The 17,388-nt window shown below is 42.4% G+C and overlaps 1 protein-coding gene across 24 annotated transcripts in view; it reads left to right on the plus strand.

Moving 5' to 3' along the window:
- Positions 1–5,772, plus strand: part of NCOA2 (nuclear receptor coactivator 2) — a 267,791-nt gene extending 262,019 nt beyond the window's left edge. For all 24 annotated transcript variants that reach the window (XM_070630457.1, XM_070630452.1, XM_070630466.1 and 21 more), the window contains one exon: positions 1,901–5,772. In XM_070630457.1, coding sequence (XP_070486558.1) covers positions 1,901–1,912 — 12 coding nt within the window. In that variant the 3' untranslated portion in view covers positions 1,913–5,772. The remainder of the gene's footprint in view (positions 1–1,900) is intronic.
- The last annotated feature ends 11,616 nt before the right edge of the window (positions 5,773–17,388 follow it).

A 17,388-nucleotide genomic window follows, 5' to 3' on the forward strand; every position in this document is an offset into this window, starting at 1 on the left:
GGCCAGCGAACAGGCTGTCCCAGACACTCTCGTTTGCTTCAGAGAACAATATGTACGGTATAGCCCTTGTAATCCCTGGGTCATAACTGGAAACCGCTTTGCATTTGTCACTATACTGCCGATGTGTGCCCGAGGCGGCTTCGTCTTCTGGGTGTCTGGAATACGCTCTGCTGCTGTTCTGAATCAAGGGACTTTTTTCAAAATTTTTATTAGTAATCGGATTCTATTTGTTAACTAGAAACCACTGTGATCCATTATTAACTGAATCTGCATTCCCTTTCTCTGGAAACGTAGATTAAAAGTGTGCCTTGCCTTAGGCAGACGCCCTGTACACAACCGTGGATTTACTAAAAAACTATTTAGAGAAGAGCAGTTATTTAACAAAAAGATTCTTCCTTTTACAAGGACTTCTTATTATCTATTTTATATGTTACTTTCTATTTTACACATAGTTAAACGTACTAAAATTGAGTTTACTGCTCAGCTGTGTGGCTCGCGTCTCAAGTACAGTTGTAGTCACTTGTATGGACTAGGGTTATGGAAACTGTTCACTGCCTGGGGTCGGCTTCGAGTTGGTGATGGTGGTGATGACAGTGGCGATGACACTTCCTGAGCACTTACTCTGTCCCAGGAACTGTTTAAACACTCGATGCACATTCTGTTTAGTCCTCACAACAGCCCTTAGAAGTGTTAGGTACAGAAAGATTAAATGACTCCCACCACCTGAGTGACACAGCCCGGATGCCATGCCAAGCATTGTCACTCGAGATGCATGCCCTACTCGACATTCTCGCTCACCAAACTGATTCTGGTTAATAGCTGCTTATTGATGCAGGGTAAAGAGTGCTGCCTTAGGTTTCTAAGGATGTAAATGCTTCTCAATAGAATCTTTTTCCTCAGACGAACTGAAAAATTGAAGGATGTTGAAGTCAGCCATGGAGTATTTCCATGTAAAATCATGTAAGTGGCACAAATGAGGAATAAATACATTATTCAGCTTTATATTATAGAGAAAAGTAACATTAAATGTTCTTCTCTAAGAGGGAATATAATCAGAGGTATTCTCCTAAGCTGATTTTTTAAGCTTGGGAGAACCGTGCAGCTGACCAGGAATGTAATTCCACCTTTGACCGCTGGAATTCATGATCTGGCAACAGTATTCCAGCACCTGGCACAGAGTAGATGCTCAATTAATATTTGCTAAGTGAATGAAAACTTTTGGGAGGGAGGATAGTCAATGGCCAAAAAAAGCACTGACAGATACACTTGCACCAACCAAGGAAACCCCTCCACACGACTCTTGCCACTCAAAGCCCTTGGTGTTGAGTCATTCATCAGCACAGAGCAGCCCGAAACTAGCAAGGATACCACTAGAGGCACAACTCCAGTTTATTTAGCTTGCTGAAGCCAGGGAGAGCACACCCCAGGGAACTTTGGGAGTGTCTCAGTAAGGGAGAGTCGGGGGGCACACGTTATAGGAAGTGGGTCTGTCCTGGTGATTTGGAGGCAGGATTAAGAAAGTAGTGGGCATTTCTGGATTGGACACCGTCAGAAGGCAGGGGCAGTTCAGCAGCTGAGCGTCTCAGCAGTCTCTGCTGAGAAGGTAGGAGAGACTGCGTTAAGCTCGGATGTCATGGGTAGCAGAGAGTGGTGATCTGCTGCCGTCTGTGTCCTTCGAGAGAGCGTGGGGGATCTGCCGCCTTCGGAAATAGTGGCTTCAGTTAGGAACAGTGCCATCTGCTTGTTTGCATCAAAATCAAGCGTAACTCATCCAGATGCAGCCTTTGTGATGGGGATGATGTGAAACGACCGAGTGTTTTGATGTTTTTATGATGGGCTTTATGATGGTTTGACCAAAACTTCGGAGATATTTCACAACTTCCTCTCTGTTTCCCTGCAGAAATACTGCTGACACTGAAGGTGACTGGTTGCTTCTTTCTTCAGCTGACTGGGCTACTTGCTCAAAACGCTTACCAGTCTGGAGAGCTGCGTCTCTTTGTTTTGACCCAACCGACCTGCCAGCCAGTTCTGCCAGAGCAGGACCAGCAGACGGGCCCTGGCTCCCCGGGCGGAGTCGGCTCGGCTGTTGCAGGAGGAGCTGCCTCTTCTCTTGACAGTCTGAAGCTCACGTCCAGACAGTTGCTCAGTCTGTTCACTGCATTCACCTTAGTGCAACTTAGATCTCTCCTGCAAAGTAAATGTTGACAGGCAAATTTCATACCCATGTCAGATTGAATGTATTTAAATGTGTGTATTTAAGGAAAACAACCACGCTCTTGTTCTGTTCCTGTTGGGTTCCAGACACTGGTTTCTTGCTTTGTTTTCCCTGGCTAATCAGTCTAGTACAAAAGCTTAAGATTTCATCTAGGGGAAAGAACAGAATTTTGTTTAAGAAAATCAAGCTAAAGGTGTTTTAAACTAAAGCCTGCATTTGGGATAAAAGCAGGACAGACACCGTGGACAGCGCTGTATGTACAGAGACACCCAAGAAGGGAACACCAATCCAGTCAGAGTTGTATCTTTGTAGAAAGCTCTAAAGACCATGTTGGAAAGAGTTTCCAGTCACTAACAGGTGAAAAGGAGCCTGTGAGAGGGCTGTTCATATTAACAAGTACTTTTCCTTTCTTTTTCTTTGTCAAAACCAAACTAGTTCACCAGAATCATGAATCGAAAAGAAATGTTTTTTATTTCCAAATTAAGTTCCCTTTAGATTGATCAGACAGCTGGGATTAGCATCTCCTCTTCCCCATCTGATCCTGACTCCTCGCTTCCCCTCTCTGCCTGCCCCAATCCTCCTCACTTTCCTTCATTGTTGAAAAAAATAATAAAAGCAACAGAAACCAGGTAAGCCCTTTATTTCCTTAAATGTTTTGCCAGCCACTTACCAATGCTAACCATTAAATTTCAGAAAAATGCATTTACTGGCAAGGAGAGGAGCAGAGTGAGGACTTGACCCCAGTGCGGCTGCGGACGCCTGCTGTGGAAGCATGCGCGTTCCGCTCCCGGCAGCACTGGCCTGCGACCCGGGAGAACGCCGCAGTGTGTGTAAAATTGCCCGCACGTGTCACGACAGATTCGACCTCCGCCATGTGTTTTTTATTTTGTTTTTTAGCAGTGCTGACTAAGCCGAAGTTTTGTAAGGTACATAAAATCCAATTTATATGTAAACAAGCAATAATTTAAGTTGAGAACTTAAGTGTTTTAATTGTCTAATTTTTGTGAGGTATACATATTGTGGAATTGACTCAAAAATGAGGTACGTCAGTATTAAATTAGATATCTTCATAGCAATGTCTCCTAAAGGTGTTTTGTAAAGGATATCAAAGCCTTGATTAGACCTAATTTGTAGACTTAAGACTTTTTATTTTCTAAACCTGTGATTTCTGCTCATAAATCATTTATCTAATCTATATGATATGCAGCCGCTGTAGGAACCAATTCTTGATTTTTATATGTTTATATTCTTTCTTAATGAACCTTAGAAAGATCACGTTACTAAGCAGGCCACTTTTATGGTGGTTTTTCTTGCCCACTCTGGTAGGGGAATAATCTTTTCTTAATTGGCGTCAGTTTCAGACAACTGCAATACCAAGAAACTGATGGCCTTTTTTGAGCTATTTCTCCCCAACCTCTAATACACATACTTTCTTACCTAAATTTCAGAATGATGTCTTTTTGATGTCTAAAAAGCAAAGCAATTTTCTATCTCATTAGCCAGGCTTTTTAGGAACAGAGAGGTTTTTCCTTGAAATTTGATTGTTTGTTTATTTGTGGCAGGGTGAAAAGTGTACAAACTACCCCTATTTATATTTATATCTCTCTCTATATGTACAGGTTATGGAAATATAGAAAGAGATATAGCCCAAAGGTAAATCGTAAGTAGACAGTCTGAAAGTGTCGCTCCATACTAAAGAGATTCTCTGGAAATTTGCATTTCGATACTTTTTTCCACTTGAGAGGGGTCTCGCTACAGGGAGGTGGCCCCGGAACAACACTTCTCGGCGGCCACCAGTTCACGTCCCCCTCAAAGGCTCCACTCTTCTCAGCCAAACCATTGGGTTGCCCAACTGTGATGGAACAACGAGCAGACGTTGGCCCAGAACTCCGTGACCTCATCAGTGCGATGAGGCTTATGTTATACACAGTTACTTAATGTGACCAGTTTCAAGTTGATTTTTAGAAATATGTGAATTAGATGACTTTAACTTCACACAACACAAAGGAGAAATAGAGTTTAAACTGGATTTGTTTTGTTTTAAGTCCCTTTTCACTTTAACACTGTCCAAAAATATCTGCGTCTCCTTTGTTGTTTATCCATCTGCCCGCTGCGTTTTCATGTCAGTCCCTGAATTCAGACAAATCCGCAAGCCTGCGATCCTGGTAATTTAGAGTAAGTTATGATCATTACTGTTTTGAAGGAAAAGAGAGTATAAATTCTCTTACGGCTCAGATCCGGTAATGGATTTTGCTTTACATCTAATTAAGAGAAGAAAGTAAGTGGAGGCGTCCTCTGATCATATTGATCACCATAGAAGCAAAAGCCCAATCGATCCCCTTCATTATCAGTATTTCTCATGCTGTACACAATAAATTTGTTAGACTGAGGACTCGGTTTTCATTTAATAGAACAAATAATCAGTGTTTTACTTATATTACTAAATGTGAAAGACATATATAATGTGAAAAGTATACATACATTTACTTGGTTGTAAAACTCATTTAAGTGTTCATGTAATGTGGTAAGTTTAAAAAGTGAAGTGAGCTGTTGTACTGCAGTGAATTCGATCGACTCAAAGATTAAGATGCCCCCTCCCACATGTATCTCTCACGGCCTGTGATAATGGGAAGCAATGTTTTTGCAGTTTATATAATGCAATTTTTAATGTGTTTAAAAATGGAGTTCATATGGGCTTAACACATGAAATGGGTGGCACAGATCCACTTGCAGAACCCAAAGACACACAATCAATTTTGAAATGCAACTTAAGCCATTAATTGTTGGTGTGAATTTAAAATTTTCTAGTATTTGTATGGTAGTATGCTGCCTAAGAGCAAAGCATTCTCTGCACAAAAGAAAATTACTGTAGTGGCTTCGATTTTAATTAGACTTTTCTCCCTGGTGTTTCTTTATAGACTAAAACAAAATCTTTTAAGTTTCTTACTACAGGTAAAAGCTATGTGCAAGAACCTCAAAATGCTAAAATCTAGCATAATGCCTTAGATCTGTTTTTAAGTCTTGTATATTCCTACATAGCTGTCCGATGTATTATATTTGTATAGTGAATTGTGTACAATTTTTGAATCAGTGCGTCATCACTTAACCTTTATGTCCTTGAATAGTGATGATGATACATTTCTTCAAACATTTGACTGTCATTTTTTTTTCTTTGTCATTTGTGGGTTTTATTTGTACAGTTCCTCATGAAGTTGCATCTGAGATGTGTGTATATGAAAAGATTATAAAGGGTAAAATTAAGCAATATATTAACTATGGCCCTTCAGGAGAAAGCTGACAGTGTTTCAGGTTGTGATTTATTTTCAAATGGAGTTGACTCTGAACATGACTTTGTTCACCTGCATCGATGTTTGTATTTCTAGTGTGAGCAGTTTATGCAAAGGTAGATATATTCAGAGAAATTTTAAATACATTTATGCAAGTTAATATTGCTTTGCTGATGCTATTTGCTTATTTGATGTTAAATAATGCTATTGTAAATAAAGAATTCTGTTGTTATTGCATCATTTAATAAATTTTAATGCCTTCGGGTTTTACATGGCTTTGAGATTTTTATGTGTTTATATTGTATCTTCATTCATAACTACATTTAAATTTAAAATACCGGGTTTCTATTTCAGTAATTTCTCATGTTGATACAATTTCTTACCTATATAAAAATTTCTTACATTTAATAATTTCGCAGGGGCCGGCTCCGTGGCCAAGTGGTTAAGTTCGCGCGTTCCGCTGCGGCGGCCCAGGGTTCGGATCCTGGGTTCAGACATGGCACTGCTCATCAGGCCACGTTGAGGCAGCGTCCCACATCCCACAACTAGAAGGACCTGCAACTAAGATATACAACGGTGTACGGGGCGGGGTTGAGGAAATAAAGCAGAAAAAAAAAAAATTGGCAGCAGTTGTTAGCCCAGGTGCCAATCTTTAAAAAAATAATAATAATAATTTCGCAATAGTGACACTATTCCCAGCACTTTAACCTTTATTCTCCCAATGATTCATTTTATAGATTTTCAATTTGAAGCCAAAGAGGAGTGTGTCTTGTTTCAGGTTATCTGACAACATAATGGTAAATAGAGGCCAAATCTAGGTCCCCTGAGTCCTAAATGATGTTACTGCTCTTCTCACCGGACTGTTCCACCTCTCATCCTCATATCTCCAAAGGCATTTATGATACTCATGTGGACTTCTGACTGGCTTTTTAAGGTTATGCATCATACATTAAAATATTCATGGTGGTTTTAATAGATTGCTTTGTTGGTTGATAAACAATGCCAGTACAATACCTAAAACCCAGGTCATGAACTACATGAAATACTACTAAATACAATCTGGAATTGTATTTTTAAAAGATAGCAAAAATGAAATGAATGATTAGAAAAATCTTTGTAGACGCCAGCCTGGTGGCGCAGCAGTTAAGTTTGCGTGTTCTGCTTTGGTGGCCCGGGGTTCGCCGGTTTGGATCCCGGCTGTGGATCCACGCAGCACTTGTCAAGCCATGCTTCTGTTACTACTGGAATAGAAGTAAAACATTTCAGCCAATTTGACTATCTATAGGGAAACCCAAATGAATCGATTCATCGACTCTTGGGGTGAATAAAAGCTCAGATGGCTAGAATATACAAAAATCAATGCCCTCCATCCACATTAATCACCAAGTTTTTTAAGTCCCCATTTACACTAACAAAATAGTACAATACTTGTAAAATGAGATTACACCTAACACGAAGTGTGAAAGAACTTTGTGAAGAAAACTGTAGTTTTACTGACAGACACAAATGACCTGAAAAAATGGAGACGTGCCCTGAACCAAGAAAAGAAAGGCCCAATGTTATAAAACCATCAATTTCTTCCCCCAAATCGTTACAACCCTAGTCAAAATCCAAACAGTAAGATGCATTTGGAAGATAAGATGTACAATAATAGAAATTTTGTAGGAAAAAATATGTGGGAGTTCTAAAAACATAATGTAGTGATTAGTATTGTGAAATACATATATGGTATAGAAATACATCAGAAGGACAGACTAGAGCCCAGAGACATTGCTGTATGTAATATATGAGAGAGATGGCGTTTCTAATCAGTAAGAATCTCTTCTAAAAAATATAGTGTTGAGACAGTTGGCCACATTTGGGGAAAATACCAAGTTAACTCCCTCTCTCGCAATATTAACAAATTCCAAACGGATCAAGAGAGTAAACAATGAAATATAAAAATAGCAGAACATGTTTACATTGTTGGAAAAGTGAAGGTATTCTTTAAAAGACAAAACACAAACATTATTAAGAAAAGAAATTTATAAAAATTTGATCTAGGGGCCGGCCCAGTGGCACAGTGGTTAGGTTCACACGTTCTGCTTCAGTGGCCTGGGGTTCACCGGTTCGGATCCCAGGTGTGGACATGGCACCGCTTGGCAAGCCATGCTGTGGTAGGCGTCCCACATAGAAAGTAGAGGAAGATGGGCACGGATGTTAGCTCAGGACCAGTCTTCCTCAGTAAAAGGAGGAGGATTGGCAGCAGATGTTAGCTCAGGGCTAATCTTCCTCAAAAAAAGAGAAAAAGGAATTTGATGTATCCAAAAAACAGGATAGCAAACTGCAACAGAGTGATGTTAAGAACACAATTTTATACAAATAAATGCGAAAGAATAGAAAAAGAGCAAAGGTATGAACAGATAATAACATTGAAAAGTGGCTACTAAATATTAAAAGATGTTCAACATCACTAATAATAAAATGCAAACGAAAGCAATAAGGAGATACCATTTTTCACCCATCCATTTAGCAAAAAGATCAGTCTAGTAATAGCCATGAATACTTCTATGGGAATATAAATTCTTTGGCATCCAAAGCAAATGTCTGTGTAAGCTTGGTGAGATGAGTATTCCTGTGAATTTCGGGTGGTACCATCACTGAAGCCACAGGGCTGGAGTTGGCTGGCAAATTGTTCAGAATGTCCTCTTGTTTTTAAATTCATAACACCCTTTGAGATGTCCTTTGTAGTATTTCACTTATTACATATTTGAACATTTTTTTTCTTTCGTAGCTTATGCTTACTTTGCTTTTATTTTGGTGGGGGTTTCTCTTATCTAACTTATTGAGAATGTATGAACAGCTCGTTAATTTTCAACCTTTTCTTCCCTCATATGTATTTCAAAGTTATAAGTTTTCTTCTGTTTGCTGTTTTTAGCAACATCCCACCCATTTTGTCTGCTTATCCTATCAATTAAAATCTCTAATTATGGCTTTGGGTTTTTCTTTCTCCTCTTACTTCTGTCAATTTTTGCTTATATTCAGAAGTGGTGTTATTAGGAGCATATACATTTCTTCAAAATGAACTGACCCTTTTATTTTTATATAATGCCCTATTTTTATCTCTTGTAATCCTCCTTGTCTTGTTTTCTTTGTCTGACCTTAATATGGGCACATTAAAGCTGAATTCGTTTTGCATGCTATATCTGTATTCATTCTTTTACTTTCGACCTTACAATTAGTATGTATGTAGTTCCTTACTAACTTTTTTATCTAGATTTCTATCAGTAAGAGAAAGGTGTTAAAGTCTCCCACTATGATTGTACATTTGTCTCTCTCCCTTTAATGATATCATCTTTGCTTTTATACTTTGAAACATTGTTATTAGGTACATAGATTTGTATATAACAGTTACATATCCTTTTGATAAATCAGCCCTTTAATCATTTGGTCAGAGATGCGACAGAGACGGAGCATGACATGTAAGAACCTGGGGGAAGAATGTTTCAGGTGGAATGAATAGCAAATACGAAGGTTGAGACGGAAACCAGCTTTGGTGTATGAAGGACAGCAAGAAGGCCAGTGTGGCTGGAGAAGATAACTGTTGGGGTGAGCAGGAAATGAGGATGAGAAGTAGCCTGGGGCCAGATCATAGAAGGTCTTATAGACCAAGGCAAGGAGTCTGGGTTTTATTCTAAGTGTAATGGGAAAGAATTGGAGAGTTTTCAGCAAGGGAGTAACATGATCTAATGTGTGGGGTTGTTTTGTTTTGTTTTTAAGATTTCATTTTTCCTTTTTCTCCCCAAAGCCCCCTGGTACATAGTTGCATATTTTTAGTTGTGGGTCCTTCTAGATGTGGGACGTCACCTCAGCATGGTTTGATGAGTGGTGCCATGTCCACGCCCAGGATTCGAACCAGCGAAACCCTGGGCCGCCGAAGTGGAGTGCAAACTTAACCACTCAGCCACAGGGCTGGCCCTAATGTGTGTTTTTAAAAGGCTGGCTACTGTGTGGAGACAAGTCTGCAGGGAAACCCATTAATTGAAGATATCAGTTAAAAATGGAGGGTTGAACCCATGACTACACTTCAGGACCCTCCCAGATCCCACTAGAACAGTAAAGGCCTTTCTACAATGGCATAAACCCACAAGGACAAGGATAACAGGAGCAGAAACAACAGCCACAAAGGTTTGGAAGTTGAAAGCACATAAAAGTAATAACTCATTCTGTAGACCTGAGAAAGCTGAATGCTGAGCCAGCAGTGAGTAATGCCAACAAGCCAGCGGAGGTTCACCACAGGATTTCTCAGAGGCTCAGGAGCTAGCAGGGGCCTCTGGAGGTGGGCGTGAGAAGCCTAGGCAGGAAGCTGGCAGATCTGCTCCTCTGCTCCAAGCAAACACCCTCCCCAACCTGGGCAGAAGAATGAAGGTGTATTCTCCAGAAAAGTTTAACAGAGGGGTCCGGTGGATGGACCACACTGAAAACGGTATTAGATGATATCTACAGGTAAAACATCGATCCCTCTTCACCAAATCAGCTTCCTGAACACCCTCTCCTGCCTGGTTGCCTAAGTGACTTCACAAGGGAATCTGGGCAGCTGCAAAGACAAGACCCACAGACACTAACATCTGTGGTTCCCCATGAAAAAGCCCAGGTCACCTTACAGCGAAGCCCACAGTTGACAATCCAGCCACATACACTGAGCTTCCAAACTTCTTTTTAGTGCCTCTGTCTAAAATCCGGGGGCACAGCCAAGGATCACCATACTTCTGAGAAAAACCCTGATGTGACAGAGACTGAGGAGCCGTGAACACGCGCCCCCTCAGATCTGCTGTGCAGGGCAGCGTGGTGAACCCAGGGCCCGGCTGCTGCCCGCTTCCCACAGGCAGCTCCCAGGCAATGACTGAAGGCAACAGGAATACCAGTGCACGCCCACTCTCCAGAGACAGAACTGCCCTGAAGAGCAACATCCCCTAGCGGGCTCTATGCTGGCCTTGCCAAACTTTCTTAGACTTGTGCTGCACTCTAAGCCTTTTTCACCTAACCTTCCTTCCTGGTCAGACAGCTCTCCTAGTCTGTCCTGGATTCCTCCCAACTTTCCCTCACAAGCATTTCACCTAATAAATCACTCACACATCTGATCTCATCTTGGCAACTGCTTCCTGGAGGGTCCAGACCAACACAAGTAATCCGAGACAGCAGGCAGTAAGATGGGGATTTGGGACAGGCTCACTCAAGGCCAGTAGAAGAGGATGTCCTCTTGGTCAGCAAGGGTGGCACAGATGGTCCTTGGCGCAAGGATTCAGTTGCTAAATGTTTCACTGGTGGGGACAGAGGAACGCGTGCCAGTGAAGGGGAATGCTATGGCAAGTGGGATTATGCAAGGCATTCAGAAGACTAGGGGGTGACGGGATGCCAAAGACAGTGGAGGGGCTGGTTACTGCCAATGTGGATTGATGCCCTGCAGACGGATAGTGAGGCAGAGGGCTGCTAGGGAAGAATTAACACTAAATATGAGACCACAGGGCCTTTGTGGCAGCGCCTAAGAAGGCTCTTCTCTCCTCCACTGGAAGAGCAGACACAGCTGAGTGGTAGGCTAACGGGCTCACTGTTGGAGTTTAAAAATACTCCACTGAGGCAGGCTCGTTATGCAAAGGATGGGGCTCTGGTGGGGAAGGCCTGGGACCCTGAAACAGGAGACTTCTGGATGGTTGCTGCTGATCCTGAAGCCCCTGAACCTCTTGGCTTGCAGAGGTCGCCCACCCTTCCCTACTAAAAACTATTCGCTGAACATCTATAATCAAAAAAGGAGAGGGGGCCGGCCCCATGGCGGAGTGGTTAAGTTCTCACGCTCCACTTCGGTGGCCCAGGGTTTCACCGGTTCGGATCCTGGGCGTGGACATGGCACTGCTCCTCAGGCCATGCTGAGGCAGCATCCGAAATGCCACAACTTGAACGACCCACAACTAAAATAATATAGCTATGTACTGGGGGGATTTGGGGAGAAAAAGCAGAAAAAGAAAAGAAAAAAAAAAGATTGGCAACAGTTGTTAGCTCAGGTGCTGATCTTTAAAAACAAAACAAAAATGCAGCAATAATAGAACATTCTTTTAAGTACTGGATCACCGATTTTTTTTATTTTTTAGGTTTTTTTGCCTAGGAAGATTAGCCCTGAGCTAACATCCATTGTCAATATCCCTCTTTTTTTTGCTTGAAGAAGACTAGCCCTGATCTAAAATCTGTGCCAATCTTCTTCCTTTATATGTGGGTCACCACCACAGCTTAGCTACAAGTAGTGTAGCCCCATGTGGGGGATCTGAACCCACAAACCCAGGCTGCCAAAGCGGAGCACGCCAAACCTAACTGCTATGCCATGGGGCCAGCCCCAAGTACCAGATCACCAATATTTTTGATGACAAAGATGACAATATTGTGTGGAAAAACACAAACATTGAAAACTTTGAGTCAAAAAGTGATTCCGAAGCACGGGACTCTAAATATGAATTTTAGGAACACCCCAACCAAATCATTTCTCTCTTATTTCCCTTTTCATGTATGCACAAAAGTAATATATAATTAAAATCTCTGTCAATAAAATTCTAAGTAAGATGACATTATGTCATAATTAAATCGGCAGCATTTTTTCATTATCAGAAGTGATAACACCACATCTTTCAACAATTGAAGGCATTTTAGATTCAATTAAGGAGCAAGAGCCAAAGCAGTAAGACAGCTCACAAAATAAGATGGGGGAGGGGAGACTGCGTTGGTGGCATTTGGGGGGACCTAGGGGACTGAGGTTTTTATGATGCCATGGCACTAGGGAATGAAAGAGCACACTCACGTCTCTACGGGCTGGATGGGTCTGAGGTTAGCCCCTCAAGATGTCCATACTTAACATTCCTCAGACCTTCCTTATCTCTTTCTCCTTGCACGTTCCACACTCTTCGAGTCCCAAGTGATCTCCCTCAGTGTACTTTTTATTAAATTTTTGAGGGAGGAATAAAGAGGCACAGGACTCTGAAGAAAAAATTATTTCAGTGATTTTGTTTAAAGATCCCTGAATTATTTTTCTGTTTTTTCTTTTTGTGTTTTAGTTTGGGTAGTTTAAACTGAGACACCTTCAAGTTCACTGATTTTTCCCCCAAGCTGTGCTGAGTCCATTCATGAGCCTGTTGAAGGCATCTCTGTAACCATGCATTTTATTTCTAGCACTTTCATTTGACTCTTTCTTACAGCTTGCATCTCGCTGCTGAAATTCCCCCTCTGTTCGTGCACATTGTCCACCTTCTCCAGTAGAGCCTTTTCCATAGCAATCACAGTTCTTTTAAATTCCATCTGTTAATCCCACAATGGGGCCATCTGAGTCTGATTTCACTGTTTGCTTCATCTTTTGATTTTTTTTCTTGCTTTTTTGTGTGTCTCAGAAGTTTTGGTTGAGTGGCAGACATTACATTTGGGACAGTAGAGACTGAGGTGAATAGTATTTATGCCTAGAAATGGACGTAGCTCTTCTTCTGTCAGGCCATCAGTGTGGGGGTTGAATTAGACTAGTCAGGAGAGGAGGTGAGCTGGCTTTGGGTTTTGTTGCATCCATGGTTATTTCCGATGGACCATAGACTTCACATTCCTCCAATGGTGAGCTGGTGCTTAGAGCAGGAAGTGAGGTGAGGAAGTTTCTCGATGGTATTGCTCTACCCTCAGCTTTCAGCAGACCTTGTTTGGCTGTACTACAAAGAGAGTCCCTCTCCATGCTCTTAGCCCTCGTTCAGTACTAGATTGATTGTGCTTGAGACTCGCTGCTTGCTAACTTGCTGGAAGGCAGGCAGTGGGGGCTGTTGCCTTGGTCCGCCCTCAGTCTTAGGCAGGCCCTGCATCCCTGGGTCTTGGAGGCAGGCTTTTCTTGGGGAGCCTTTCCCTCCTCCCCATTTGGCAGGTCTCATGTGGGAGAGATTCCTGCCCTGCCCCCAGCAGTAGGAGACTTCTAACGGTGTGGACCCAGGACTGTTTCTGGACTCTCCCACAGGGCAAAAGTTGTTCTTTAACCCTTCCTCCAGCCACAGGGGTCTTCCCCTGTGCCACAAGGGCAAAAGTGCTTGCTCACGGGCTCCCTTCTCCTGCATTTGTTCCTCTGGGAGAGGAGGTGGGCAGGGTTTCACACCTCTCCAGCACCAGCTGCTTCCCTTCTCCAGGCTGCCCCTCCAGGAGAGGCTTTCTCTGAGAGCCCAGTAGAGATTCAAGGAGAAGAGCCTGCAAGTGGGGTGAACACCCCTCGTGGCCGTGGCTCCCAAGGGTCTTATTCTCTTATGCTGGCCTACACTCAGCCCACAGCAATGTGTTCAAAAGTTTCAGCTCAATCTTCTTACCTGCTTGTATGGCGTTTTTTCCTCCTGTGCTCTGCCAGGAGGGGGCCTATCCTAGATTTCAGGCTGCCTGGGTGCCCTGCAACCTAAACTCTCTGATGGGTTCAGGGAAAGTTATGATTTTGCAGTTAACCCAGCTTCTTCTCCTTGTTAGGATGGAAGCAAGACTCTTTCCAGCTTGCCGTATGTTAGGTGAGAGTGGCACTTCCCCCTGATGTCTTTGTATAAACCAAGAGCTCTATAGTTGAAGACAATTGTATACAGCGGTAATGGGATCTGGACGAACTTAAACCAGTATAGGGATGTGGTGAAATGAAACACAATACCATAGATGACAGAACCTTGAAAAGTAACTCGAGATCCTTGTTGGGTTTGGAGTTCATGAAAGTACTGTTTCGAGGAGCACAGCCTGAAGGGCACAAGAATTCCCATAAGTATGGGTATGTTGAATTGTGGCAACCCTAAATATGTCACTTGTGCATAAAGCTTGTAGAGCCCTTGCCTGAGTCAAATGAATATTTAAAAGGTCAAGGGCCGCTCCAGGAAATCTACGTTGTCCAGTCCCGGGGCCCTGGGTTGTACGGGAGCTTGGGGAAGGCAGAACTATCTGAGAGGGTGGGGGCTCTGAATGTAGTGTCAACGTTGCAACTGAGAAGAGGACCAGGAACGTGGAGCCTGGGGCTGTGAAAGGCCTTGATATGGGAGCTGGAACAAGGCCTCGGACCTTCTGGGCTCCAAGAAAAGGAATATTTAAATTGAGAAGTGTTATGTTGCATGAAAAGCCACCATGTTGACTTTAATATTGGTACTTCTTTTGGGAGCAAGCAATTGAAAGCGATTCCAGCTAACACACCGAGACACACACACACACAAAAGAGAGAAAAGAAACAGCAAAGAGCTTTAATAGAAGGACGCAGGAGTTGAGCAACTTAAACTCAAAAATGGAAGAAACCAGGGCAGCTGAAGCCACCTCAGCAAGAGTTCTTTGACTTTCTCTCTGGAGCTGCCATTACGGTGATTCAGCTGCAATGTCTCAGGTTCTGAATTCCTTGTCCCAGTTTTCAAATTACCCAGAGAAGAAAATATGACTGGCCTACCTTCGATCAGGTCTCTAAAGAGCTACGGTTAAGGAGCAGGGCAGCTTGGCGCAAACTCGGGAGTGTGACCAGCATCATGGAGGCCTAAGCAGCCACACCAAGAGCTCCGCAAGCTTTATGAAGGGGGCGCTCCAGGTGAGAGAAGCGCGGGAGCTGTGTCACTACTGAAAAGGAGGGGACAAGTGACCCTCATATGGAGATCATTCAATTCAATCTAGAAAATCCCACAGAATCAACAGAAAGACGAGAATTCATAAGACAGCTCAGCACGATAACCACATACGAAATAAGTAAGCAATCATCAATGCCACTAATAAGTATGAAGAATATATTGGATACAAAGTTCCCATTCACAATACCAGTTTTTAAAAATTATAAAGTCCCTAAGGATAAGCTTATAAAAAATGTACGAGTGCATTTCACTAAGGAATGTAAAAGATTTAAATAGAAGGACATGAGAATGTTGGCTTTTCACAACTAATTTATAGGCCTAATTTCAACTCATATTTCAATGGAATTTCTTAATTTGCCAAAATTATCTAAGTGTTATCCACAAGAAGAAACAGATAGAAAAACCTTTCAAACTGTTAGACACCAATGAGCTTTAATATAAATAAATAAATATTTGACATTAAAATTCTGGAAGGAAATAGCCCAGATTAACAGTAGTTTCTCTATGGGGAGAAATAAGGAATGATTTTTTTTTTTCTTCTGTATAGGTCTTCACATTCTCCAAATGTCTACAGTAAACTAATCGCATTTATAAAAGAAGAGAAGTGGAAAGGGGTGTTCCTTGAGACACTGCTTTTTTCGATATATTTTCTTCTAGTCTTTACATGCATTGTAAAAACCGAGTTTATAGTGCATTACACTTCTGTACCCTACTTTTCTTATTTTAAATAAGCAACTTCTCATATTAGTAAAAAATGTTATACAAGGTTGGCAGCCTACATAATTTCCCATTGACATAAGTCATTTCCAATTTTTCAATAATATAGGTAGTACCAAAAGAATTTTGTGCTCACGGATTTCTGTGTTTCAGACTATTTGCCTTAGGAAAGAGTCTCTGAAATGGAACCGAAAGGCTCCTGATACATATTGCCGAATTTCTTTTTGGAAAAGCATACACTATAATTTATTCTCCTACCAACAGTATAAGAATACTTTCACCAGTAAAAACTAGCATAATTTTTCTCAATTTTTTCTAATGTGATAGACATTTTTAAAAAGCCAATGAGATTATAGGTAGCTTTTTTCTCTTCAGCTCTTTTCTAACCTTTGTAAATACCCTATGCCGACAATCAGCTCCTTTTATAACGGGAAATGCACACACACAAGCCATGTGCAGACAAAGCATAATGTTTCCCCCACTGGGGGGCCCCAAACCCTAAGCTAACTGTCTGACCTGGTCTCCCAGGAGATGGAGTGACGACTGCCCCTAGTCACTGCCCGCCATGAGCACACTCCAGAGCATGGACCGTACATCATCGTGAACGTTTGTTTTTCAATATTTGATCCCTTATTTTTAGTCCCAAAAGCTGGGCATTTTTTTCCCTCCTAATTTGAACCGTCTAATTGTCTTTTCCAAAGAGACGCCCCTGTACCCACTGTTGGGCTAACACACTCCTGCCAATGGTTTTTTCCAGTAGAGGGATGTTCTTCAAGTGTCTATTGGTCTGAACAACCCAAGAGGCATTTAAAAGCAAAGCCCAGACACAGGGAATGATACTACCGAAAAAGTAAGTGCTATCTCTGAATCCATCCTTTTCTAAACTGCCCCAGAGAAGACTTATTTCACTTCATTGTGTATATATTCATGTAGGGTATGCAAGGTAACAGGAACTAACAACGTGGGGGTGGGGGCCAACACACGGGTAAAACCCGGTCCCCCCGCGCCCACACCACAGCCTAGCGGGCCATACAGGATGAGCACATGCGTAACTGGGGTACCAGGTAGAAATGTGACGTGTTGGTCATTATACTGCACACAATTCAGGACTGCAGAAGCCCTGGTGGCAGCTGGGCAGGGGCGGACGATGCTCTTAGAGAAATGGTGACCACTCATGCTGAATCCATTTGCTCTTTCAGAATAAAACAAAACTGCAATCACTGGGTAGTTGACCTCGCGGTCCAGACTCAGCCTCTTGAATTCATCTACCCCTTTGGGGTTTTCCTGCATCCAGTGCCCACGGGCACACTGACTCCCTTCGATGCTCTCTTCTGTTGTCAGAAGCTGTAGTGCTAACCAGCGAGTCAGCCTCTGTTTACCCTCCTTCACTGGCTCCCTTCCTTTTCTAGAAGTTCCCAAGACTCACAGCTAGTGGGCAGTGAGTCAAATTGTCCCCCCGGGTTTGTCAACTTGTAGTCTGGGCTCTGTCACAAAGCACACGGCTGTGTGGTCTGGCCTCAGGAATCAGAGGCTCCAGCATGTGGACGGGCGCTGTGTG

This window comes from Equus przewalskii, chromosome 8, assembly GCF_037783145.1.
Source record: "Equus przewalskii isolate Varuska chromosome 8, EquPr2, whole genome shotgun sequence".
NCBI classification, from domain to species: Eukaryota; Metazoa; Chordata; class Mammalia; order Perissodactyla; family Equidae; genus Equus; species Equus przewalskii.